Source organism: Fundulus heteroclitus, unplaced genomic scaffold (genome assembly GCF_011125445.2).
Source record: "Fundulus heteroclitus isolate FHET01 unplaced genomic scaffold, MU-UCD_Fhet_4.1 scaffold_521, whole genome shotgun sequence".
NCBI classification, from domain to species: Eukaryota; Metazoa; Chordata; class Actinopteri; order Cyprinodontiformes; family Fundulidae; genus Fundulus; species Fundulus heteroclitus.
In genome coordinates this window covers 20,315-47,339 of record NW_023396947.1, presented here as the reverse complement: position 1 = coordinate 47,339, position 27,025 = coordinate 20,315, and the positions used below count along the sequence as shown (strand labels likewise).

Here is a 27,025-nt window from a genome sequence, read left to right as displayed (position 1 = left end):
AAGTCCTGTTGACTCTGATTTAAGCCTGTTTGCTGTTGCGATGACCCGGATAACTGATAATTTGCACAGGCATACTGGTGTAAAATGTTACTCAAGTTAAAGGAACAAGTACATCGTTCAAATTTTTATTTGAGTAAAACTTACTTGATTCGTTTTTTTTTTTTATATGAGCATAACACAGTACCTCTTATGCATTTCATAAAGGAAAAGAGATACTGGTGTCAAATTATTTTTAATTAAGTCAAATTATACTCAAGAACAAGTCAAAGTTTACCTTTTGTATACTACTTAAAAACTAAAAAGTAAACAATTTTACTTAATTACTGTAACACCAGTAAATATAACTAATTACTTTCCACCCCTGCCTGTGAGTCATGGAATTGCCCTTTTTACTGACAGTTACACAGTTGGTATTTTTAGTTTTGTTTTTATTCCTTTTAGACACAATTGCTTCAAATGTAGAGATGTTGAACTTGCAGCAAATAAAAAAATACATTTTTCATCACTTTTGCAAATACATAGAGTGCAAATATACAAAGCCACTTTGACAGATACACAAGTAGAAACACAGCCAAATTCTTGGGGTGTAATTTTAAACACATAAAAAAACTATTTGGTATGTTACTCTGCTTTTGAAGTTGTTTGGTGAATTTTCTGTGTTCTTTAATCAAGAGAAAAAAAAAACGGTTGTCTTTTTTAACTGTACTCAGTAGTGAACGAGATGTTTGTTTGAAAATAATTAGATTTAATTATATTATACAATTTCAAAATGGGCTGGTTTAGAATTGCCTGGAGATGTGGTTGGATTTTGTCATTGATGTATTGCTGTCTGCCATTTGCTGTGCACCATTTTGGGCCAGCTGAATGCAACCAACAGGTAGAATTAGACTTTAGCTGTCATGTTTATATTCACGTTGAAATCATTTTAGGTGAGTAATTATGTGCAGCATAGCAAGGATGTATTAACCTTATTAATGCTGAAAAAAGCTTAGTTAATTTAACTTTTTCACCACCGTTTTCTTCACTGTTGAGCATTTTAGTTGCACAAAAAACGTTCTGTATGTGTTCATGTTTAAAAAAGGCTGTATGCTGAACTAAAGGGCTGTACTGAAAATGTTTAGTACAAATCTATGTACCATTACACCCTTAATAAATGCAGTATAATGTTTTTAAGGACAGACAAAATCTGCTTATCTTGATCAATCAACAACTTTATAGTTTTCCTTCCTGCACTTAGGTGCTTCCAAAGTAAAGCTGAAGTCTCTTCATGGAAAACCTCAGAGCCCCAGATCTTCTTTCTTCACGCTGCAGCCCAACAGCGTGTTTCCAGCTTCAACGCACTCTGACACACATGGAGCTGAAGGAAGGAAGGTAGAAATGAAATCAGATCACTGGGAATATTGTCAGATGGCAGCCATTTTTAACTACAGTTATCAATGCACACTGGTTAAAACAACAGTTCCCTGCAGATTATGTTTGTTACCATTCTGAGCTTTGATCCAGGATGCAGCCTTCAGAGTCAGGAGCTCCCACTCCTCCTTTGCATCCATCTTAAAACCATGAAGCCAGATCAGAGCCAGAATGGAGGCCCACACTTCACTGTTGACCTAATGCACAGAGACAGACAAAACAGGATAAAAAAGGGAAAGATGTTATAATCAGGGATGTTTTACTGATTGCAGCTTGGTGGTTACTGAGTAAGGAGTAGGTTTCATATGTTTAGGTGATTAATTACAATTTCACTCTTTGATTACAGGCTTGACACTGAGACATGGTACTTAGTTCTGCCATCTTACAACAGTAAGGTCCTGGGTTCAAATCCTCCCCAGGGCTTTTCTTAGTGGAGTTTACATGTTCTCTGCAAGCATGTGTGGGTTCTCTCTGGGTACTTCAGCTTCCTCCCAGTGTGAGGATATGCAACTTAGGCTAATTTATCCGATGAACTGGTGACCAGGTTTAACCTGCCTCCTGCCAACTAACCACTGGAGATTGTCACAAACTCCTCACAACCATGAATGTTATTTTCTTAAATGAAAACCATTTATAATCAGTATTTATGTAAATATTATAAACTATTCAGTATTAAATGTTATTTTGGAGAGTGACCCACCGATGCTGGCTTTGCCTTTTCCACCTCCTCACTGGTCTTTCCCAGCGCTGCAGCCAGATGTGCATCAAGCAGCCAGCAGCCAAACGCCTTCTGCAGGGACACCAGCTGCAGCAGAGGGTCTTTGCGGGGTGGTGGGGATGCTGCCTCATGTGTAACCACAGGACCTGTGACATAAAAGGAAAAGTATAGACGTATTTGACTGCTGGTGTCTGACAATGAAACCAGCTTCTCTAAATCAGCAACATGGCTGCTGAAACAGCTCAACTTACTCTTTAAAGATTAAACAAAGTTAAATTGACCATTACAGAGGTTAAAGCTGGAGTAGGGAGTTCTGAGAAAACAGCCGACTTAGCCTAGAAATCTAAAATAAATAAAAAAAAAGGACACCTTACAAGTCCTTCCCCCTTTCTCTCGGCTGTGCTACAGTCTTCCATCCAGCTGTAATTTACTTGGAATTTCACTGTGAGTTGCTCCGAAACACTTTTAAAACAAACAAGGATAGTATGACTGTTTGCTGGTTGAAAGTTTAACTGCTGAAAAGTTTTAATCAGTCTGTTTAGCATTGTCTCTGTCAGACGCTGAAGCTCAGATTGAAGCTCCATCTGACCCAGTCACAGTTTAATTTAAAATATAGATTCTGCTGCAGGTTGGTAATATATCTAAGGTTCATGCATTGACATTGCTAATTCTTTGAACAAGAAATTGTGTCATTGCCTCCCTATCCTTCTACTCCCAACCCAGGTCTCCTCCAAATCTGAGCTCCACGCCTCCTCCCACATTGCTATACGGGCTAAATAAGACTTAACACAAACGTCTCATAATCCAAACATTTAGAGTTCCACACAGAAAACAAGCAAGAATTGACCTTGGCGAACAGATGAGTAAAGCTGATTTAATGCCAGAAAGTTAAAAAGGTAAAAAGCCTCTCTTTTTATAATTAGTTTTAGCTACGGGGGAATATTCTCATTAATCTACGAGATAGCAAAAAAGTTTAGAAATAAAACCAATTACATTAAAAAGTTGGGCTAAAAAATAGTAAGCTTGCATTACAGCACACATGCAGCGTTAAGGCTTAGAACTTATTCTACTCCTGCTGTCAACTGAAAAAGCCCCATGGATGAAAAGTGAAGCATCTTCAACTATGGAACTGAAGTTTTTTTTAACCTATTTTGGATCTAGTTTTAGCTGTAAATACCAGGTTAGAGAGAACTTGTTTCAAAACTTTAGGCATAAAAATGCAACTTTGTAAAATAGAAAAGATGAGAAAAAAATGTTGTTATTAAAATTTATAATAGCTGCTAGCTTGATTAAAATGATGCAGAAATTCAGAGAATTCTCAACAAAACACAGCAATCAGTTCTTGACCATCTAGTTTTGTGTTTTACTTACTCCTTGAAGCAGAAAAATTCCTACTTGTCACTAAAACAGAAAAAAGGAGAAAAAACAAAAACAAAGAGAGAAAATGTGTTATTAAAATGAATAATAGTTGTCAATTTGATTAAAATTATGTAAACCGCCTTTGGGAATAATACAGCACATAGCATGTTTTATGACACAAGTTAAATGGAGGCACACCTGTGGAGATAATTTAAAGCAGAACCTCAGATTAAACAGGGAACTTGTGTGGAAAATAATTATTTAACCCATCACACATGTTGTAAGTTTTCCCACTTACAAATAATGGAGAGCTCTGCAATTTTCATCATTGGTAAATTTTAACTTTGAGACAGAATCTAAAAATGTATAAAAAAATCACATTGTATGATATATAAATAATTTGTTAGCATTTTATTGCATGAAGTATTTGATCACTTAAAAACCAGCAAGAATTCTGGCTCTCACAGACTCTTCTATCCTGCACTTCTTTTCTGTAATGATTACTCCTGTTTGCACTCCTTCCCTTTATGAAATATGCCTGTTCAAACACTCAGACTCCAACCTCTCCACCACATGTAAAACCAAAGAGCCATCTAAGGACACCAGGATTAAAATTGTACACCTGCACATGGCTGGGATGGGCTACAGGATAACAGGCCAGCAGCCTGGGAAGAAGGCAACAACTGTTGGTAAAATTATTAGAAAGTGGAAGAAATTCAACATGATTCATTCTTCCTTGAACTGGGGCTCCATACAAGATATCCTCCCATGGTGTGTCAATGACCATGAGAAAGGTGAGGGATCAGACAGGAAGACCTGGTCAATGACTTAAAGAGAGCTGGGACCACAGTCTCAACAACAACTTTTGTTCAAAGACCCTTTCAGAGCACCCAAGGACACTGCATAGATTCAACAATATGTCAGCAACAAACCATGATTAAAAACACATTCAAAAGTTTGAAGGAACAAGTAACTACAGTGAGTAGGCACTGTAGTAGTGACTTGAAGTTAGAAAAGGCATCAGTACTGCAAATGTTCAAAAGGGAGAGAGTTCCAGAGTTGGGAGCAGAGCGGAAGAAAGCTCTGCTCACCATGGTGCTGACACGGGATAAAGGAACAGGAAGGTGAATGGAAGAGGAGGATCTAAGGTGCAGAAGGCAAGGAAAGGGAGAGGCAAAGGCAATTAATATTCCGTAGGATAGTGCCATTGAGGATGACACCCAAAATCTTGACCTGAGGTAAAGGGGAGATCATGGAGCCATCAACTGAGAGAGACAAACTGTCAACTCTGGATAATTCCTATGCACAAGGAGGACCTTAGTTTTGTCACTGTTTATTTTTAAGAAGTTAGTACTGAGCCAATATTTTATTTCGGAAAGGCAGGTGGTGAAGGAGGAGGGTGGGAGTATAGAATTTTGCTTACTAGATAAATAGAGCTGGGTATCATCCGCATACTGTAGCAATGAAAATAGATGTTAAATTTCTGGAAGATATTGCCAAAGGGAAGAAGGTTAATGCAGGAACACAAACCAGACTGTAATTGTTCATAAAGGTTATTATGAGTTAAATGGGAGTTAAGTTGTGAGGTGACTGTTTTTGTAGTATTTTGGAGATGATGTATGTAGATTAGTTGTTTTGATCTAAGCCAGGTTTCCTTAGCATCAGTGATAACACTGTTTTTAAAGCGAGCAGGAGCAGTTCCAGTGGCAGGTGATGAGTAAATTATGGCAGTTATGGGAGAGGAGAATAGCCTGAAGGCAAGATTTGACCATCGTTGTAGGGATTGGACCAAGGCAGCAAGTAGAGGATTTAGGTTTACAGATAATTTTGGAGATATCAGATATGCTTGGTAGTAGTAAAATTGTAAAATGGCTGACAGAGGGGTAGAATTTAAATAGTGAAAAGGTGGTGACATATTAGGAGACAGAACCTGGTGAATCATTTGGATCTTCTCATTAAAAAAAACAACTTCATTTAATTGCAGCAGTATGACCAGAACCAGGGTATAACTTTTAGTGTGTGTGGTAAAGTCCCAGGTGAGGGAAATATTAAGATTGTACATATATGTATTGAAATCCCCCACTAAAATGACATTAAGAGAGAGAGGAAAAGTGGGTGAGCAAATCAACTAAGTTTGTTTAAAAAGTCCTTGTGTGGCTTAGTGTATGGTAGATTACTTTCCACGTTACAGTGAATTATTATTATTAAGGTAACCAAATCTCCGTAACAAGTGGAGTCATGGACCGCGGAACCGGCAGGGCTACTACTTTTGATGATCAAACATGTAAAATAATATATATAAATAAAATTAAACTTTCAATAGCTATTTTTTCAAATGCACAGTAGTCTATGGCAGCAGCATCATTCTCCAATGAGAAAGCGATAAATCATCTCATCCAAAAATGTATTGGCTGATTGTGTAATGTGATGTAAACAAAAGTTTTCCCACACAATTGCAAGCCATCTCTGCGCTGCTCATGACCGCTACTTCGTTTGCTTCGTTAGCTTAGCCTGCGCACACATTCCAGAACCCAGCGGATCATTATAAGAGACAATACTTTGAAGTTCTGGATCTACTTGATGGTGAATTGGAGCGGCGTTTTGAACAGAGAGACTTGCATGTGGCAGCTGCACTGGAGCACATGATTGTGTCTGCAGCTGAAAGGGAGACGATCCCTTTCCCGTCTTCCATAGTGGGTCTCTACAAGAGCGATTTTGACACCGACACTCTCCGTGCACAGCTGGACATGTTGCCAGACGTGATTCAGACTTCTGGGATTGAGGGAGGCCCAACAATAGCCTCAGTAGCATCGGCAATGAATACCACTCCTGCGGTAAAAAATCTTCTGCCAGAGGTGCATAAGCTGTTAAAGTTATTCTACACCATCCCTGTGTCCACTGCAAGTGGTGAGAGGTGTTTCTCATCCCTCCGTCGTATCAAGACCTATCTGAGATCAACAATGACCCAGAAAAGACTAAATAGCTTGATGTGCGCCCACACACACAGGGATCTTTTGACCACAGTGGATGCTTGGAGGATAGCCAGGGACTTCATCCAGCATAATGACAGACGGAGACACTTTTTCGGGAATATTTAGAGCAGGGGTAAGTTTGACTTTTCATTTTAAAGTATTTTTATTCTGTATATATTGTGTTAGCTGTAATATAATGATTGTAAGTGGAAATAAATTCGGGGCGTGTGTGCTGTAACGTCAGAAAAAAAGTTAAATAAAAATTCTGTGCCGTTTTTAATTATAACATGGCAGACACATTTATCATGCTCATGGACCACAGCCTATGAGAAAGCAATACATTCTGGCGTCTAAAAATGGATTGGCTTGTCTTGTGTCATGTGACGCAAATCAGTTGCGTGATCAAGGGGATGCTGGTGTTTTATGTGTATGCGGGCGCGTGCGTATGTAGTGGTATTGAGTATTGCCTGATGGGCCCGACCAATTTGAAATGCGTTCCGCGGTCCATGAGTGGAGTTATTGAGCTGAGAGTAATTGTTGGGTGGTTGGCAGGTTTAAGTCAACCACAGAAAGTCAAACTTATGGTCCACAAGGAGATCTTGGATGAGATTACTCTTGACCCTTGTGCGGGGGATATTGAGAAGGCTGAGGTTGGCGTTGATGTCCTCGAGTTTGACTGGAGGCTTAGCCGACCCAGCTCGGCTGGCTAACATGCTTTCAGGAAGGGTTTTCTGTGAGGACAATGAGTGGTCGACCAGATGGATTTGGCAGCGTTGCAGTTTTTATAGTGAAAATTCCAGAAGGCTGCATGATGAATATATCTCCGGCAGAGGAGATACATCGGATGGAGATAAAGCATAGCTGGTAGAGGCTCAGTTGGGAAGCAGTGCCCCTGGAGGAGTTCAGCCACTAAGGGGGTCATTGACAGTCACCAGCACCCCTCGGGATGAAACGTGTTGGAAAATGTATGGTTACCATTAATTACACACTATGGCCCTGCTTAAGACAGCAGATGTCCTAGCCTGTATGAAGTTTGATCATGTTCATCTGAATAATCTGAAGGAAGCATGGGAAAAGACCCTGTGGTCAGATGAGCCACAGATGAGGGGATGAGGGGAGGAAAACATCATGACTTAGACATAGACTTAGACAACTTTATTGTTGTAGTGCCATCACACCATGGCTAAATTGTGTTAACATGTCTGATGGGGAAGGAATCAAAATGCATTTTAGGCAAAGAACTTCCTCACAGCCACAAAGGAGAATTCAGCCTGGGGCGGTCTCTCTCTTGGCAGGGGTTCCCTGCTGCAGTAAAACCAATCCACTCCCCCCACAGACAAAAGGTCAGAGCACTCCTGACCAGCACACACTTCTCAGAGCCTCTCTCTCAGACCACCTCTCTCTGGAACAGACCAGGACAACGCTACTTCGTCCTCACCTTCTTCCTGATCACGAAGGAAGAGGCTTGAACAACCATTAGCCTTGGCCAGGCCTGACCGACGCACAAGCCAGCACCTGGGAGAACTCTCTTCGCCTGAGGAACACAACCGTGCAACTTAGAGCTTACGGGCCGAACTCTTAAGTGGGCAGAGACCCGCTTTCCCCGATTGCCAGCAGTTCGGCTGCACTTTCAGCGAGTTTCTGTCTGAGTTTAAAATGGTCTTTGCAGCAGAAGTCGTTGAAGTTCAGGATTCTTGGCGACTTTTAGCTCTCCGGCAGCGGGGTAGACGTGTTGCAGATTTCGCCGTTGAGTTTCGCACGGTGGCTGCTGCGGCAGGTTGGGAGCAGCGCGCTTTAAAGACCGTGTTTTTCCAGGCGCTAGATGAGTCCCTTAAGGACGAACTAGCGCGTATGGAGGAACCCACTACACTGAACGAGTTCATCTCCCTAGCTATCTGGTTAGATAACCATCTCCGGGTCCGCTCCAAGAACCGACCCGATAGACCACTCGTCAGTCGACCGCCTCCCCTCGAGTGAAACCTCCCCAATCCTGCTGATTCTCCACTCCCGGCTCCGGAACCAATGCAGCTGGGCCGGGTTCGGCTCACTCCTGAAGAGAGGCAGCAGCGAAAGAGTTCAAGGTTGTGTTTATATTGTGCCTCTGCCGCTCATTTTATTAAAGATTGCCCTGAGCGGCCAAAAGATCAGGTCCGTCGGCTGTAGCGGAGGAACCGACGGACCAATCTAAGTTGTCACTTTCTTCTCTCCAGCGACTTTGTATAAGGCCTGCGATTGTCTCCGCCCAAGACACATTTTCGTTATCTGCCCTGGTGGATTCGGGGTGCCACTTTAATTTAATTGAGCCCTCCAGGCAGGCACTGTTCCCCTTAGTTCACCCCTCCAAGTCTCAGTGTTAGATGGTGGGGTTCTACCCAGAATAACCCATAAAACCAAGCCTTTAGAGTTGGTTGTTTCAGGTAATCATAGAGAGCGGCTAACCTTTTTTGTTTTTCCCGTTAAGCTCGCGCCTTTAGTTTTGGTTTTCCCTGGCTACAGCAGCATTACCCGCACTCAAACTGGGCGGATCGGCGAGTTTAGACCTGGTCGTCTAATTGTCACGCTGTTTGTTTACAGTCTGCGATGCCCTCCTGTCAGACTCAGAGAAGTGTGAGTTTTACAGACCCTCCGTGTCCTTCCTCGGCCTCATCCTGGAGGGAGGACGGGTTCGATCTGACCCAGAGAAGATCAAGGTGGTCCATGACTGGGCGGTACCCGAGACTCGAAAGGAGCTACAGTGTTTATTAGGGTTTGCCAACTTCTATCGACGGTTCATCCGGGGGTACAGTCAGATCGCCGCCTCCCTTCACGCCCTCACTTCTGTCAAGATGCCTTTCACTTGGAACCCTCAAGCTGACTGAGCCGACCTCAAGAAGAGGTTCTCCCAAGCACCCATCCTTATCCATCCTGACCCAAAGAAACAGTTCGTTGTTGAGATCAACGCCTCGGACACAGGGGTTGGTGCGGTTTTCTCCCAGAGCTCTAATCAGGACCAGAAGCTACACCCCTGTGCCTTTTTCTCTCGGCGCTTATACCCGGCTGAACGAAATTATGATGTTGGAGACTGAGAGTTGCTTGCCATCAAGGTCGCCTTGGAGGAGTGGCGTCATTGGCTTGAGGGGTCCGAGCAGCCCGTCTTCATCTGGACCGACCATAAAAACCTGGCCTACATCCAAACAGCAAAGAGGTTAAACCCCAGACAAGCCCGCTGGTCCCTTTTCTTTTCCCGGTTTAATTTGTCCATCTCCTACCGCCCCGGTTCTAAGAACCAGATGCCCGACGCCCTGTCCCGCCTCTACTCACCCCCCGACTCTGAGAAGGAACCAGCAACAATCTTCCCACCGTTGTGTGTTTTTGGAGCCGTCCAGTGGGAAATCCAACACGTTATCTCTCAGGCCCAGCACACTGACTCAGACCCTGGTACTGGACCCCCCAACCGGATTTATGTGCCCAGCTCCGCCCGGTCCCGTGTCCTGCAGTGGGCTCATTCTGAAAAGTTCTCTGCACACCCTGGCATTCATTGTACCCGCACGTTTTTGTCCCGTCGGTTCTGGTGGCCCACCATGTCCCAAGATGTCAAAGACTTTGTTCTCTCGTGTCCCGTGTGCGCTCAAAATAAGCCGACCAACTGACCTCCTGCGGGCCTCCTACATGCCCCTGGTCCCACGTCGCCCTGGATTTCGTCACTGGACTCCCCTCTTCTCAAGGCATGACAGTCATCCTCACAGTCGTCTACCGTTTTTCTAAAGCCTGCCACCTCATCCCCCTCAGAAAGCTTCCCTCGGCTCTCGAAACGGCCCATCTGGTCAAACATGTATTCTGCTTACACGGAATCCTGCAGGAGATTCTGTCTGAGCGTGGTCCCCAGTTTATATCGCGGGTGTGGAAGGAGTTTGCCGTGGCCCTTGGGGCCCGGTATACTCTGACCTCTGGTTACCACCCGCAGACCAACAGTCAGACAGAACATTTGAACCAGGAGCTGGAGACCGCCCTCCGTTGCCTCACCTCTCAGAACCCCACAGACTGGAACAAGTATCTCCCCTGGATAGAATACGCACACAATAGCCACGTCTTCACTGCAACCGGTTTGTCCCCCATCGAGATTTCCTGGGTTATCAGCCACCACTACTCCCCGAAGATTATAGACAGATCGCCGTCCCCTCAGTTAAGGATCACATCAACCGCTGCAGACACTATTGGACCCAGACCATTCAGGCCCTCAAGAACACAGTTGAACTAAACCGCCGATTTGCTGACCGTAGGCGGGTCCCAGCCCCCAGTTACCAACCCGGTCAGCAAGTCTGGCTCTCCACCCAAGACCTCCCTTCACGAGCAGCCTCCGAAAATTGTCCCCACGTTTCACCGGCCCCTATGAGATCACCTCCATAGTCAGCCCCTTGACTGTCCGTCTCCGCCTCCCATCTCACTCCCGAGTCCACCCCACATTCCACGTCTCACAGATTAACCCTGTCAACTCTAGTCCCTTGTGCCCTCCGGCCGAACCCCCTACACCCTCCCAGGACCACCATGGATGCCAGATCCAACGGATCGTGGCCTCCCGTTGGCGAGGTAAGGGGTTCCAGTATCTCGTCGACTGGGTTGGCCGCGGCCCTGAGGATCGATCCTGGATCCCTGGCTCCTCCATCCTGGATCGGTCCTTCATAGACTCCTTCCTCTCCTCCCGTCCCTCCACGTCCTTCTCGTGGTCGCCAGGTGCTGTTTGTTCAGCAGCACCGGAGCTGCACTATAAGAACTGTGCTTGAACAGCAGGAGGGTGCCAGAGTGTTACCGTTGTAGTATGCCTACTAGCCCCGACCTCTCGCCGGTAAGCCTAGCTCCCGTGCTAACTATCCCCCTTTGTGTTTCCCAGGTACCTCCTTGTATTCCTACATCCTCCCTCGTGCTCTGCTGTCTCCCTCGAGGCGACTCCTCCTGTGTTCCCTTGGTTCCTCTCGAATCGACCCCTGCTCCCTGGACGTAAGGCTTCTTCCGACGTTTCCCTGGTTCCTCCCGCTGTTCTGGATCCCTGGATTCCCCGGTGCTGCTCGGACCCCCTCGCTCCGCTCTCCAGCTGCCCGGACACCTGCTGCCAACACCTAAGCTGAGTCCACACTGCCTACCTCCCCGGTCGGTTAGGCAGTATTGCACCTCGTGGTAAGCTTACATCCCTTAGTTATTTACTTAGTTACTTTCCAAGAATTAATCATTTCCCTTACCTTCCAGATTGATCCGGTTCCCTGGTCCTGGGTTCCCGTTCGAGCCGTCTCCTGCTCTCGCAGATTAGCTCTGCAGCCTTGTATACTTCTGAGTCAAATAAACCTTTAAATTTTACCTGTTGTCATCGAGTGTATTCTGCATGTGGGCCCGACATCTTAAGGCAAACATGACACTGAAGACGAAATGTTTGTCAAGTATTAAATACGAAGCTCTACATCTGCTGCTCCTTTACAGTTCCAGACTAACCGTGTTGCAACAGGAAAACGTTGGTGACAGCGGTCCTTTGGCAGTAGAAGAGCAGTGGTGATGTTTCAAGTTTTTATTAATCTAAAGGGTAATTAGTCAATTATGCCTGAGCTGTGAAACATGAGTTTTGGACTCTGTCCACTATTAGCACTATTAACCCAGCAGTTCTACCCTGCAATAATGGCCCCTGTGCTTCTATACTGGGTTTTACAGTCGTACAGCAATAATTAGAAATGCCTTTCTTATTTCCAATCATTAAAAAAAACTTCCTCTTCCTTGAATTAAGATAATTTTTTATGTAAATCTGCCAGGGGAATAAACAAAATTTGAGGCACAGCTGTATAAAGTTCCTCCACAGAACACGGCCTGTGTAAACATTTAGTCAAATTTCTGCCAACTAATTTCGTACCAAAAATATAATATATTATAAAAGAAGGTCAGAGTTGGGAAACTGGGTTTAAACTGGAAAATGTTTACTGACTGAAAAAAAAGAAAAAAATCAAATCACTCACTTCCATAGAAAGGTGTTGGGATATTCCTCCGCACCAGAGGTCCTTGAACTGCTTTGCCGACGTCTTTGTTGACAGCAATTAAGGCAGTGAAAGAACTGCTCACTCCTGATTGGACACTGAGCTCCACCACCTTCTTCTTCTTCACTTCTTCATCCTGCTGTCCACTGTGTGTCCTCTGCTCTGACTCCAGGGAGCGAATCACAGTGCGAGCAGCCAACATGTGGACTGTTAATCTGAACACAGAAGAAAGAGAGAGCTGAAGGTGGAGCTTAAATATTTTTATGAACACAAACTCTCTCTCTGTTCTCAGTTTTTTAACCTTTTCCTCAAAATAATTCTCCTATATTTTATATCATATTTCCAGTGGTGGAAGAGACTATTTTTTAAATCATTCAGAAGAAAAGTCAAACTCATTTATCTAAGTTTTTCAATAGTTTAATGAGCAACTTTCAAAGCAGCAGATGAAGGATAATATTCCCAAGTTTGTGATTGTTAAAGCCATTTTATTGTTGTTAGTGCTGTGCGGTGACAAGTTGTCACAGCACTAACACAAGAGGAAGTAGAAACAACCTGTCACCGTCTCCTCAGCTATTTAATGTTGTCATGCTCAGGCCTGTTGAGATGGGACTGAGGAAAACAGTTTGTTGACTGTGTAAATGTAGATTGCAGCCCAGATGCTGGCAATTTTTTCTTTATTTTTTAATTTAACCTTTATACAGGTATTCTCATTGATATCAAAAATCTCCTTTTGAAGAGAAACCCGTTTGATAAATCAAAACAAGTAAAACTTTACCCAGTAACAATTAGGGGTATCACAATACCATTTTTTTCCAGACCAAGTACGAGTACTTCAAGTACAGATACAATAAATTGGTATTTATAGATCACACATAACTTACAATGATCACTAAAACAACTGATCATCAAGGGTGATGAATTTGGGAAGAGCTTAATTTATCCTCACTGGACATGGATTATCTGTTGCCATTGTTTCACCTTTCTTGAGCACTCGGTTGTACTGCAACTCTTTAAATTTGGTGTTGTGTTTAGTCATGAAATAATTCAGAGGAATCAAAATGGATAGTTTCAGGTATTAGCTGACCACAAATACTCGTTAAGATGATTATAAACTAGTTTTTAAAAAACTTTGGCTAAAATACAAACTCTGGAATGATTTACCACTGTATATCAGGCAGACTTCCTCTTTGACCATTTTGAAATCTCTTTTAAATAATCTTTTTACCTTTTAATATGTTGGTGTTTGTTGACTTTATACCAGCTTTTTATTATTTTTTATATTGTTTTTATCAATATTACTGAATTTAATGCTATTTATATTTGTGTTTGTTGTACAGCACTGTGGTCTCTGTGTGTTTAAATTGCTTTATAAATAAAGTTGGATTGGACAAAGTTTTGAAATGGGACAATAAATGTATTGCACACCAGGATCACCTCCTTTTCACAAGGTGAGAACAAAAGCAGACTTCCACATATCTGGAATTAAATTAGTTTGCAAAGATTAAAACTACAAGACTGGCTCGGCTATATATGCAGCTAAATGTAAAAATAAAAAATAAATAACGAAAAAGGTTGTCAGGTCCTGCAGATTTATGAGGACTGAGACCCTTCAGTGCTTTTGAAACTTCACTTATATACACATTTGAAAGAGAGGTGTTTCTGTTAAGCAGGGGGAAGGGGATTCATGGAGGGAGTGAGATGTTGACCATCAGAGACGCCATAAAATAAGGATCCAGGATCAAGCATCTCTGACTTACCTGATGATACCACAGTGGAGTTCACAATTAATGAATGGGGAAAATCTGAGCAGCAATGGTTGCCTGAGGGGATCTTCAGTTTGCCAAAATTTCTTTGGGTTAAACATTTCGTAGTCTGGGACAAAATAATAATCCTGCTTTGCTTTATTTATGGCAGCAGAACATTTGTTGTATAACAAGACCCTCCGCAGAGTTAGAGCAGCATATTTTTCATCATTAATTGAAGAGAATAAAAATAATCCTAGATTTCTCTTTAGTACAGTTGCCAAACTTACCCAGAGCCACAGCTCTGTTGATCCATCCATTCCCTTAGCTCTTAGTAGTAATGATTTTATGAGATTCTTCATAAATAAAATTGATGCCATTAAAAATAAAATAATTGGCATCCTCCCAAACATGATTACCTTGTCCTCAGTAAGTGAGGCAGCATTGGAGGAATCTTTAGAATCTGCGCAGTGTTTGAACTGTTTAGAAGCAGTAGAGCTTTCTGAGCTATCTAAAATTTTAGCTTCATCTAAACCTTCTACCTGTATGTTAGACCCAATCCCAACCAAGTTGTTTAAGGACATATTCCCTTTGATCAGTGGCACTATTTTAGACATGATTAATCTATCCTTAGTAAATGGATATGTACCACAGGTTTTGAAAGTAGCTGTTATTAAACCTTTACTTAAGAAACCTTCTCTTGATCAAGATGAGTTAGTAAATTACAGACCTATATCTAATCTTCTTTTCTTATCTAAAATTTTTGAGAAAGTAGTTGCTAATCAACTTTGTGAACATTTACAAAGTAATGACCTACTTGAGGAGTTTCAGTCAGGCTTCAGAGCTCATCATAGCACTGAAACAGCTCTGGTGAAGGTCACTAATGATATTCTCATGGCCTCAGATAATGGACTTGTGTCTATACTTGTCCTGTTAGATCTCAGTGCTGCGTTTGATACAGTTGATCACAATATTCTCCTACAAAGACTTGAACATACTGTAGGGATTAAGGGGAAAGCATTAGGCTGGTTTAAATCTTATCTGTCAGACAGATTCCAATTTGTTCATGTTAATAATAAATCTTCCTCAAACTCTAGGGTCACCTGTGGAGTACCACAGGGTTCAGTCCTTGGACCAATTCTCTTTACTATATATATGCTTCCGATAGGCAAAATTATCAGACAGCATGGGATTAATTTCCACTGTTATGCTGATGATACTCAGCTATATTTATCCATAAATCCTGATGAATCCAATCAATTACTTCGACTGCAGTCATGTCTTGATGACATCAAAAGCTGGATGACTTTAAATTTCCTGCATCTAAATTCTGACAAGACCGAAGTTTTAATCTTTGGGCCAGAGTCCTCAAAAAATAAACTTCTTAACCAATCACTTAATCTGGGTGGCATTAACCTGGCCTCTGGTAATAAAGTAAAAAATCTTGGTGTTATTTTTGACCAAGACATGTCATTTAAATCCCATATTAAACAGGTTTCCAGAGTTTCCTTTTTTCACCTCCGGAATATCGCCAAAATTAGAAACATTCTGTCCAGGAGTGATGCTGAAAAACTGGTCCATGCATTTGTTACTTCAAGGCTGGACTATTGTAATTCTTTACTATCAGGAATTCCACAAAATGCAGTTCAAAGCCTTCAGCTGATCCAAAATGCTGCAGCAAGAGTTCTGATGAAAATCAACAAGAGGGATCATATTTCTCCAATTTTAGCTTCCCTTCATTGGCTTCCTGTTAAATCAAGAATAGAATTTAAAATTCTTCTTCTAACGTATAAAGCCCTTAATAATCAAGCTCCATCATATATCAGAGCTCTGATTACCCCGTATGTTCCTAACAGAGCACTTCGCTCTCAGACCGCAGGTCTGCTGGTGGTTCCTAGAGTCTCTAAAAGTAGAATGGGAGGCAGATCCTTTAGCTATCAGGCTCCTCTCCTGTGGAACCAACTCCCAGTTTTGGTCCGTGAGGCAGACACCCTGTCTACTTTTAAGACTAGGCTTAAAACTTTTCTTTTTGACAAAAATTATAACTAGTGACTCATGTTACTCTCAGCTACCTTTATAGTTTTACTGCTATAGGCTTAGGTTACTGGAGTATATCAGGATCTAATTTTCTCACTATATTGAGTTCTACTGTTCTTCAATTATGCATTATGTGTTGTCATTTCTGCTTTAACTTTCTGTTCTCTCTCTTTTCTCTTCATAGTAGGTACACCTGGTCTGGCGTTCTGTTAACTGTGACATCATCCAGAGAAGACGGCTCACCCGCTACTACCATCTAATGTAGAACAGATTACTAGATCAATGTGTGCTTCTGTGCTTTTTTGTTTCTCTTGTTGTCTCTCTGTTCTGTCTTCTGTAACCCCAGTCGGTCGAGGCAGATGACCGTTCATACTGAGCCCGGTTCTGCCGGAGGTTTTTTTTTCCCGTTAATGGGTGGTTTTTCTTCCCACTGTCGCTTCATGCTTGCTCAGTATGAGGGATTGCAGCAAAGCCATGTACAATGCAGATGACTCTTCCTGTGGCTCTACGGTTCCCCAGGAGTGAATGCTGCTTGTCGGGACTTTGATGCAATCAACTGGTTTCCTTATATAGGACATTTTTGACCAATCTGTATAATCTGACCCAATCTGTATAATATGATTGAACTTGACTTTGTAAAGTGCCTTGAGATGACATGTTTCATGATTTGGCGCTATATAAATAAAATTGAATTGAATTGAATTGAATTGTTTTGTAATTGACAGAAATGTGGCCGAGCAGATTCAATAGGTTCTTTTCTTGCGTTTCATCTGTTGCGAGGACAGCTTCTCCTACCTTTCTACTAATACTGCATTCTTGAAATTAAGCTCCTGGGACTTCATCCTCCAAAATTATTGGTATTGCAGCTGTTGCCATTCTAGCTTGTGCTTTGAGAAATGACCCATTAAGGTTTACACCAAACATTCAAGGGACCGATTTCTCTATCTTCAAACTTGAATTATTTGTTTTTAGCATTTTGTCATTCACGGCCGAAGTGGGCTTATATTGGTGGTCAGAGCTGCCCGACGCAATGAGCTATGGTCAACTATAACACAAGGTGGAAGAATCAGGGACGTCGTTACTTTCCAATTGTTTACTTCTAGCCACGGAAGAAGAAGCCTTCTCGGAGTATGAAAAAGTACCACACCAAGTATGAACCTGAACCTACAGCTGGATCTCTGAAAGAACCTGCTGCTTCGGCTCGGGACCAATCGACAGCTCTAATGACATCTTGTATTTGGAAGCTTCCTCTTCAAAGTGGTCACTGAACAGGCAGTTATTCAGGCTTGGATTGTAATTTTCATGTCAGTGCTTATCTAAGTGTTTTGAAGTATTTTGTAAATTGAGGAAAGTAAAAAATTAAACTCCAGTTGTTTTTCCAGCCCGGTTCAAACAGGTAATAGCAACAAACTGGACCATGATGAACCTATGTTCTACAGCTTGTTGCAGTAGAATGGACGTATGCCATTTGTCCCTGATGGTTCAGGTAACGTCACACAGTCGAATGGTCATGGAAAATGCAGAAGGCATCAGAAGTGGGGGTTTTTATGTTGTAATTAAAATCCGGTTTGTATAATTCTTTTTTTATTTTCAACTTTTAAAATATGTTTAGTGCTTCTAGTTTTATGTGATGTTAGCTTCAAAACACTTCATTTCTGCTTCAGACAAACATTGAACTAATGAAGCAAAGGTATCATCGGTAGCAGAGGAAGGTTTGTAACAAACAGCAACAGTTAAAACAGACAATTTAACCTTTAAAGCTAAAAATTCAAACAGACAAACAAAGAAAAGATCTGAGCTGGAATGCACGATATCACAAAAACAAGCAATACCACCTTCCTTTCTTGGGCAGTACTTGCAATAAGAAGTTCCTGGGTTTTAATCCTGGCCTGGGGTTATGCATGGAGTTTGCATCTTCTCCCAGTACATGTGTGGGTTTATCCTGGTACTTTGGCTTCATCCCATAGTTCAATAATAATGATAATAATAATAATAAACATCTATATTTTGCCCTTAGGTATGAATGTGTGTGTGTGTGTGTGTGTGTGTGTGTGTGTGTGTGTGTGTGTGTGTGTGTGTGTGTGTGTGTGTGTGTTGCCCTGTGTTGGACTAGCAACTTTTCCTGGGTGTGCCCTACCATGACTATTAACAATGGATGGGGTTCATGTTTCAAAAAAACTAAAATGATTTGGCCTCAGAATCTGTGAAGTACTACTTGTGGGAACACAATCTCATTTAAACAAGTATGACATAAAGGAACATAATATTTACCTGACTCCGCCAGATAGATTTGCTCCGCATATCCATCTGGAAACCTTCCGTTGAAGTAACTTTGGGAAGGGGCGAAAATACTGGTTAGCTGATTGGCCTATGTTGGTGATAGACGGGCCAAATGAACCAATCAGATTCGTCCTCGCTCTGTTACGAGCGACGACGAAAACACAACCACAAGCCAAGCTACTCTTGCTGCTGCAGGTAAAGGCTCGTTAGCTCAGCAGAGAAATACTCTGTAATTCCGATAAAACTTGCTCGATAGCCACGCTAACGCTAGTTTCATCGGCTGAAACCGCCATGTTCTTTAGACTGAACTGACGCGCTTCCCGTTGCGTCACACCTCAACCCGCCTCAAAGCCAACGCTGATTGGACGTTCGTTTGGTGAACGGCTCCAAATTTTCTTTAACGGAGAGTAGCCAGACTGATCTGAGAGTGAAACCTTGAAAGCTCGCGAGATCAGGATGGTCTCACGAGGCTAACATAATATAATCACTAAAACCAGGATGTAAGCTGTTTTACCCAGTGTCCTCTGCAGGTTTGAGATTGAAGTGTAGCTGGTTCTGAGAGGGATGACCTGCCAGGCTGTACTTCACCGTCACACAGCCATCTGTTGCCTCTGAAGTCTGATAAATAAAAAAAAGAAAAGAAAAACAGTAGAAAAATTAAAATACAAATATTTTGAGATTCCTAATATACAGAAACTGAGATGGTGGTGACCCTACCTGTCCAGTGAGTTGAGCATAAATCAGTGACCTCTGACCCTGAAAGATAGCTGTAATGGGTGGAGACAGAATGGTGGAGGACACTCCCTTTGGTAAATCCCAAGAGACAGAAATGTCCTCCACAGCTGGCTGCAGAGCAAACCTCAGAGACTGCATCACCTGTGGTCCAAACAATAGATGTGAAATTTTTATTTTTATTCTAGTCACAGTCTAATGTGGTGGTGATTTTTTAGCCAAACATTGTTCTTACTTTTGGTTGCATCCTGTCAGTCCCAGTGATGAACTGAGCGTGTCCTCCTCCCTCTTTGGCCATCCCGTTGATGAGAGCAGAGCTGGCACCTGCTCCAATCCCAAAAGAGAAACACCTACGATACAAGAGTTTGATTTCAAGCTCCCAATAACATCAGAACATGACCCAGACTGGGAACCTGAGTGTTAAAGGTTTCACCTGTGGGTGGCCGCATTCATCTTAACAAGATCAATAACTTCTTTGGTGTTTCCCACTTCTCCATCAGTGAAGATAAACAGCTGAGGGAGGAGAAACCAGATAAAGTTAGACAATGTCAGATTCAAACAGGAGCTCAAAGTCTTCAGGAAAATATCTCAGAGGTTTTAGTAACACTGGTGGTGTTAACATGGGTCAAGAGCAACCACAGCTATACAAATATGAGTTTTGAAGAAAACGGGTTTGTCTAGGATTTCTTGGAAGGGTGGAGCAATAGGAAGTTTACTGTATTGTGCTGAAAACCCAGAGTGTTTACATTTGCTTGATGCGCTAAAACTGATTAATGGCTAGTGTAACCAAGAGTGTTGGTGCAACACCAGTGTGTTTAGAACTTACCTGTCGAAACTGTTTAGGAATGCAGGGCTGGGCGTAAATGTGTTTGAGAGGCAGAAGAATCTCTGTTCCTCCAAGATTAGCCTCCATCTTTTCAACCTCCTTCAGAGCCTCCTCCATGGTCTTCTCACTGTACTCTACACTCGTACTGACAGAAGAAAATTAGGGAATATCTCAACTAAAATGAAGAGAATATTAAAAGCCACAAAACATGTAGAAAATATCTTAAATATAATATCTTAAAATTATTTCTAAATTATTTATTTTACTTTATTTTACTCTGGTGTAGACATTGTTATAAAAAGGAAAACACTTTTATTCAAGGGATGTTGAGGGTTATGGGTTAGACTTCACTCACGGAAAGATGTGTTCAAACCGTGATCCAAAGCTGTAGATGTTGAAGTAGCAGCCCATTGGTAGGCTCTTCATCAGCAGCAGCAGAGTGTCCTAAATAAAGACACAGGAAGTAAAGAACTCACTCAGAAAGAGAAGAATGCTTGAAACTGTTGTCAGGTTTGCATTAAATGGTTATTTATGTGAAAGTCTATGGTCACAATGCACCTTACAAGTGTTGCCATCTCTGACAAACACATGTTAAGATGTGTAATCTAAATCATAAACAATTTTATTGAGCCCGCTCTTCAAAGACAAGAATACATTATATTCCAGAAAAGCAGGTGTGTGTTGATCTTCATGAATCAGAAGTGGCTAAAGAAAATACCTATTCACCTAAACTTTTCTAAATCTACTGTTTCAATCATAATTATAAATAATTACACGTTTTCAACAACTGTGGCAAAGAAAGCTGAAGACGCAATTTTATCTTGTCACCACTATTGATAAACTAGAGTTGCTTTAACATGGCTAAGTCCACACCTGTCCTGACAAGCTGTTAGTTGGAAAACTAATCTTGGTTTCATTAGAGTAAAGATCTTAAAGCAGTTATCTCCTTCAGGTAAGATATTCAATGGTCCAAAAACTCTCAACAAAAACCCTTTTTAAACAACCTTAACCATCTCTTTAACACTTAAATACATACCCTTGCACTGCTAATGCGAGTGTAATTCATACTTCCTGATCGATCCATCAAGAACACAAACTCTCCACGGGAGGCGAGTGAGGATATCACATCTTGGGGGAACTCGGGGTACAGGCTCACCATCACCACTGGATCACCCATCAGAGAACCTGGAACATGTTGAAGATGGTAAATAGAAAACAAACCTGTAATTTACTGATATATTCTGACATCTACTGATGATTAATATCTTAACTAATCTGTTCTCACCAGGTTTGGCAGAGGCCTGTCCTGCCTCCACCACAGCAGTGGGCTGGTGGGCATCTTTGTAATAAATCAACAGTTCAACGTCTCTGTCAAACTTGTGTCCTGCAGCCAACTTAACCTACAAATCAAAAACAAAAATAATAGAAAGCTATTACTCTTGTTTATACCACACACCCAATAGTACCATCAGCTCTCTACCCACCGTGGCCTGAGTTTGATCAGCGTTGAGGTACTCAAGAGGCTCCAGGGAACAGTTGGACTCTACTTTAGTGATTGGACGAGGAGAGGACACTCGGGCAGAGAAGGACAGACTGTAGGGCACCAGAGAGGCTGGAACTGAGGTCATATGGACCCTAAAACATTCATTACCTAGAAACAACATGAGAGACAACTGGGAGTCATCTGGCTTTCTTGGTTAAAATTTATATGACTCTATACATCTACCTGCCTCGGCTTTGTTACATTGTGTCCTGCAAATATTCCACCTTTGCAAAATCTGCTAAGACCTAGGGGTGGGCGATATGAAGAAAATCTAATATCACGATATCTTTAGGCTATATGACGATACACGATATATATCACGATATGTTCAAATAACCTTGTAAAACAAATGTTTTTAGCCACATAGTGCCTAAAGTTGCATTGGTATATCTCAAATTAACGTGTCAAATTTTTTTGTTTGAAAAATTGATTGCAAAATAAAAATGAATTTAAAATGTTATATTTTAGCCATTTTTTAACCACAGCTGCACATAGATAACCTGATTTCCACCTGCTGCATGTCGCTCCGCCTAGCTTCACTAAGCTAGGCGGAGCGACATACAGCTGGCGGAAGTCAGGTTAGCACATAGAAGCTTTTCACAAATTACAATATTGTCACATTAGAGCTCTTTCGTGGTCAACACTGGACCTTAAAACACAGAACATCCCAGCGGCCAATGAACACCAAGGAAAAATGTGACAATCCCAAAAACAAAAGCTTGTATTGTGACTTTAAATTTAACTGACCAGTCACAGCTACATATTCAGAGCATCTCAAAAATATTTCCATTGCTCTTTAGGTGCTTGGAAATTTTAAACAAACGTTTTTTTCTGTCATATGGGATTTAGGAAAAGAAGACACCAGTTTCTACTGTTTTACGGCTGATTTAATTAAAGTTTCCTTCGGTGTGTGTGTGTGTGTGTGTGTGTGGGGGGGGGGGGGGGGGGGGGGGTCGACACGCAGAGTTTACAAGAGTCTTCATTTTGCACTGAGGACTTTTTAGGTGGAACAAATTTGTGCTACTGCTACCTTTTGTGGCAATGGTGTTATGGCATGTTTTGCACATTTCCGCATTTTGTTCGACCTCTTTCTAGTGAAATCCAAACCACTGCCTGAAACGCCCGCTGTCAGTCCGTGTACTAATTGCCTGAAGGTACACGGACCCATGTGTTACGTAATACCACTGAGCATTGCGTGTTGGGGAAACTCCAACTACATTATGGCCCCAAACTTGGCTAAAAAAAAGGAAATTCCCACAAACACGCCCCAACGGTGTTGTTAAGGGGGAACATTCTGTAAACACAGTTAGAATTTACTGCATGACTGGAAACAATCCATCATTATTCCTGAAATAAAGTGACAGGAACTCATGATGTAAAATTTTCTACTGGAGTGATAGACTTGGCGCTGTCTTTTATAGCAGCAGCTGCAGGCTTTTCTCTTTGTTCACCTCAAAAGCAACTGTCTGAAGGTTGGACATTTTCTATATTTTCCTAAATATCAATTTATTTATTTTTTTGGACTGTTCTCTTACCCCGAGGATGGTACCGAGGGTTGAGCACAGTAGGCAGACAGAACCTCAGTCCGTCATCAGCCTGTACAGCCAGCTCAGTGACGTACTCCAGCCTGATGGAGGCGCTCTCTCCTGGAGGCAGGCTGCCCACACTCAGAGAGAAGATATCTGGACTCTGGTCACTCTCCTTCAACAGGAAGGCCTGCTGACCGGAGCTCAGAGCATCGTCATACTCCTCCAGAGCCTGCAGTCCACATGAAACATGTCAGCAATGTCCACTTTACTGTTTCACCTCCTTCACAGAGAGGACGTCTCTGTGTCCAGCTCACCTGCTGTTTCTCCTTCACCTCAGCTACAATGTGTGTCTGTCCAATCTGAGCACTGAAATGACACACAGCAGCATCTCCAGGCAGAGGGAAGACAAAAACAGCCTCTAGTAGTTTGTCCTCCATGTTCTCGTAGTTCAGAGTGGAGACCACTGTAGCCACATGGTCCTTCACCTCCAGCTGAACTTCATTGCTCTTCAGAGGAACTGAAGCCACAAAATTAATCAGACAAGGAACCCAAACAAAAACTTTATAAATATCTTCTTAAACTGTTTAACAGCTCCTTCTGTGCTGAAATATGTTTACGACACACCAAATGGTACCAGAGTTCACCAAAGTGACAGCTACAACAATGCTGAGAGGAAACCAATCAATCAGGTTCTAACAGCTGAGTACCTGATTCCTTCCTGTTATTGAGCAGACCGCAGTTCACCATCATACCTGTGAAACAAGGGAGAGGCGTGGAGAGTATGGCAAGCCGTTTTAACATAAATTCGGTTTCGTCTGACTATCCGTAATTACATTACAGATATCTTAAAATGCATTTTGACTAGACAAAACTACATGTTGACTATCCTGAATTGTAATTTAAGATATCTTTATTTACATTCTGACTAGGAAGAATAACAATTCAAGATATCTTCAATTAAATTTTGACTAGTCAAAATTCCTTTCAAGATAACTAAAATTACGTCACCGGATTCGTCATTGAAAGCGTCGCACATCTGTAAATGTAATTTAAGATATCTCGAACGTAATTATGACTAGTCAGAATTACAATTTAAGATATCTGAAATAAGACATTGCATGTAAGCTCCTTATTGGCTGTAAGCTGTTCAAATAATTGCCTGAACATTCAATGGCGCTGGCAGTTTTCGACAAAATTGTAAGAAAATGCTACAATATAGAAAGAGCTTTTTCAGTATGGGATATGCGAAGAGCGCAAAAATATTATACTTGAAGAATGCTTAAGAAATTTGCAAAGAATTTTGGATTTACTTTCTGCCGACACACACAAAGCACGGAAAAGCGGCTTAGGGAAGCGGAAAGCGCTACTGTCGACTCATGTCCAAGCTGGAAATAAGGAATATTTCGCAGCCCGGGCCAGTTCAGTTAATAACCAGATGCAGTTTTTATACTTTGGTAAAGCTATCTGCCTCTTCTGAATTATGGTAAAGCCGGCTATAGCTCTTGATTTTGACATGTTAGACGGCACAAGACATTACAACACCCTCCTTAAGCTCCTCTGAAAACAAAAGCGCACCCCCGGTTCATGTGTTATTTAAGATATCTATAACGTCATTTTGACTAGTCAGAATGTCCATTTAAGATATCTTAAATGGAAAAGCTGAATAATTCAAGATATCTCTAATTCATTTAGAGGTATCTTAAAAGGATTTTTGACTAGTCAAAATTACAATTCAAGATATCTTAAATGTAGGTTTGTCTAGTATGGCAAGCCGTTTTAACATAAATTTGGTTTCATCTGACTATCAGTAATTACATTCCAGATATCTTAAAATGCATTTTGACTAGACAAAACTACATTTTGACTATTGGGTGTGAAATTCAGTTCCCCTGTGAAAATCTGTTCCCCCTGTGTCAGGAGCGCGCTTTGAAGACGTTTTCACGGCGCTTCTAGTTGATTTCTCAGTAAAACAACTTCTATAATCATGTCAAGGTTGTAATATTCAGTTTAATCGGCAGCTGTTGTTTACAAAAATACATAAACGAGGTCTTCTTATGCTGTTTTGTGTTATTTTAAATGGCAAGATAATCGGTCTTTTTCCAATTTTTGTCACTTTAGCCTGACAAATAAAAGTAAGCCACCAAACACAGTATTCCAACACGTAGTGTGTATTTATGATTTTACATTACAGAAATAAGAGGATTGCTGATAGCAGGACACAAACATTATCAATTCACGAGAACGCGCTCGCGTTCTCGTGAATTAAGAGGGAGAGAGAGATCGATCTATTATTTTTTCTACCTTACTCTTGTTTATATTGGCTGTTTTCCCAGATATATATCTAAAAAAATTCTCCCCCACAAAAATAAAGTTCCACACACAACACACCGTTTCATAAATGTTCCATTTATTGACTATGAGGTGTTAAAATACGCTGGATATGGTGATTAACTGTCACATTAATGAACAGCGACATCTGCTGGTCATTTAAAATACCTGTCCTGAGTGTCAAATTTGCCATGTTGTCCTGTCGCAGTTAAATCTCTCTGACACTCAATAGATGACTTTGTTCCGAGTAAACCCTGTAGCTATAAAAATTATAAATATATATTACATCTAAATATATGTATATATTTATATAAGTATTAGACCTGCTTTATATATATATGTGTATATATATATATATATATATATATATATATATATATATATATATATATATATATATATATATATATAAGTATGTGTATATGTATATATATATATGTATACACATATGTAAATATATGTTTTTGTATATTGTTATGTATATATTTATAAATGCAAAATATTTCAGCACATGACTTTCTCAGTACTTGATATTTTTAGAACATAACATAAAAGTATATGGCATTTGACATTTGAAAAGTCTTAAGACCCCCCTGAACATGAGAAAATCCTCGTTATTCGATGCTGTAGCGCACATATTCCCTAGTTACTGGGGGGAAATAGGGAGTACCAATATGGCGGCTGGTGGCTTCAAAGCGACTCGTTCAAACAGACGGTGATTAGCACTCCAGTGTATAATAGAGCTCAGTGGTCGATACGCGCATCGACACGGGTTTTGCTCTATGAGCTCGACACATGCGCCGACGCATCGGTGTTGCCGGACCCATCACTACTCATAGCCTAGTGTTATAAGAGTAGCGTGGCCCCTTTAAGGGATAGAGCTGTGTGCATGTGCAGCCGTAACGTGTGAGTGGTAGAGAGAGAGAGAGAGAGAGCGCGGAGGATTGGAGCGAGTGCCTTGGTGAAAGACGACAGCAAGAGAGTTAACAGTGAATGTACAGTTTGTTGGCAAATTAGGCTGTCACAGTTAAAGGACAAGCGGAGCCTTCGTGTGAGTTGTTCACTAACTGCTGCAGATAAAGTAAAGGGGGTTAGCCCCGAAGTTAGAGCCAACTTCGGCCCTGGAGGAAACTCTCCCCTGTGCTTTCCGACTACGGTCTGGGAGTAGAACAGGAAAGGTTAACACTAGTAATAGAAGTTCTCCCAAATGTTTACGCTTACACATCCATTGTTGTAAAGTGAATTACAAGAAAAACATTTCCATAGACATTCTATGATTTGTCTAACTACTCAGATCTAAATGCAATGATAGTCTTCAGCTATTTGGATCAATTTCCGCGTTAAACAAACGCATCAGAACAGCGTAAATAAATGTAGTCGACAGGAAAACTCACCAGTGAGAACAGTTCCTGAATAAAACAAAAACAAACAAAGGATTAGTTTTCTGGTTTAAAGTAGCTCGTTGATGTCTGCGTCTGTAGGTTAGGACTGCAGCAGCCCAGCTCATAGACATCATATACGTAGACGCCCCGTCGTCGGGCGTGCCGACCACTGAGCTA

At 41.6% G+C, this 27,025-nt stretch overlaps 1 protein-coding gene across 2 annotated transcripts; it reads right to left on the bottom strand.

The window, feature by feature from the left end:
- Positions 1-273: 273 nt before the first annotated feature.
- Positions 274-27,003, bottom strand: LOC105940334 (von Willebrand factor A domain-containing protein 5A-like). Of its 2 annotated transcripts, XM_036132540.1 has the most exons (18): positions 26,861-26,991; positions 23,846-23,890; positions 23,453-23,655; positions 23,145-23,367; positions 21,551-21,717; positions 21,352-21,466; positions 21,103-21,251; positions 20,422-20,510; positions 20,067-20,211; positions 19,674-19,753; positions 19,476-19,590; positions 19,226-19,384; positions 19,023-19,126; positions 12,432-12,664; positions 3,500-3,529; positions 2,111-2,274; positions 1,484-1,607; positions 274-1,357 (listed from the first exon to the last, which is right to left on the bottom strand). In XM_036132540.1, exons 2-18 carry the CDS (start codon positions 23,886-23,888, stop codon positions 1,278-1,280), a joined length of 2,223 nt encoding a protein of 740 aa, XP_035988433.1. In that variant the 5' UTR covers positions 23,889-23,890; positions 26,861-26,991; the 3' UTR covers positions 274-1,277. The 2 variants fall into 2 exon arrangements, with proteins under 2 accessions (XP_035988433.1, XP_035988434.1); XM_036132541.1 differs by lacking the exons at positions 274-1,357; positions 1,484-1,607; positions 2,111-2,274; positions 3,500-3,529 and adding an exon at positions 11,521-11,845 and having other exon boundaries at positions 26,861-27,003.
- Between the last annotated feature and the right edge of the window lie 22 nt (positions 27,004-27,025).

What these genes read in the sequence shown, in the direction of transcription:
- LOC105940334 (XM_036132540.1), bottom strand. Translation starts at nt 23,888, where the DNA reads ATGATGGTGAACTGCGGTCTGCTCAATAACAGGAAGGAATCAG. An exon ending in CTCGCATTAGCAGTGCAAGG is followed by an intron (nt 20,511 to 21,102) that starts GTATGTATTTAA and finishes GTCTTTATTTAG; the next exon opens with GACACTCTGCTGCTGCTGAT. An exon ending in CTGGATCAAAGCTCAGAATG is followed by an intron (nt 1,358 to 1,483) that starts GTAACAAACATA and finishes TCCTTCCTTCAG; the next exon opens with CTCCATGTGTGTCAGAGTGC.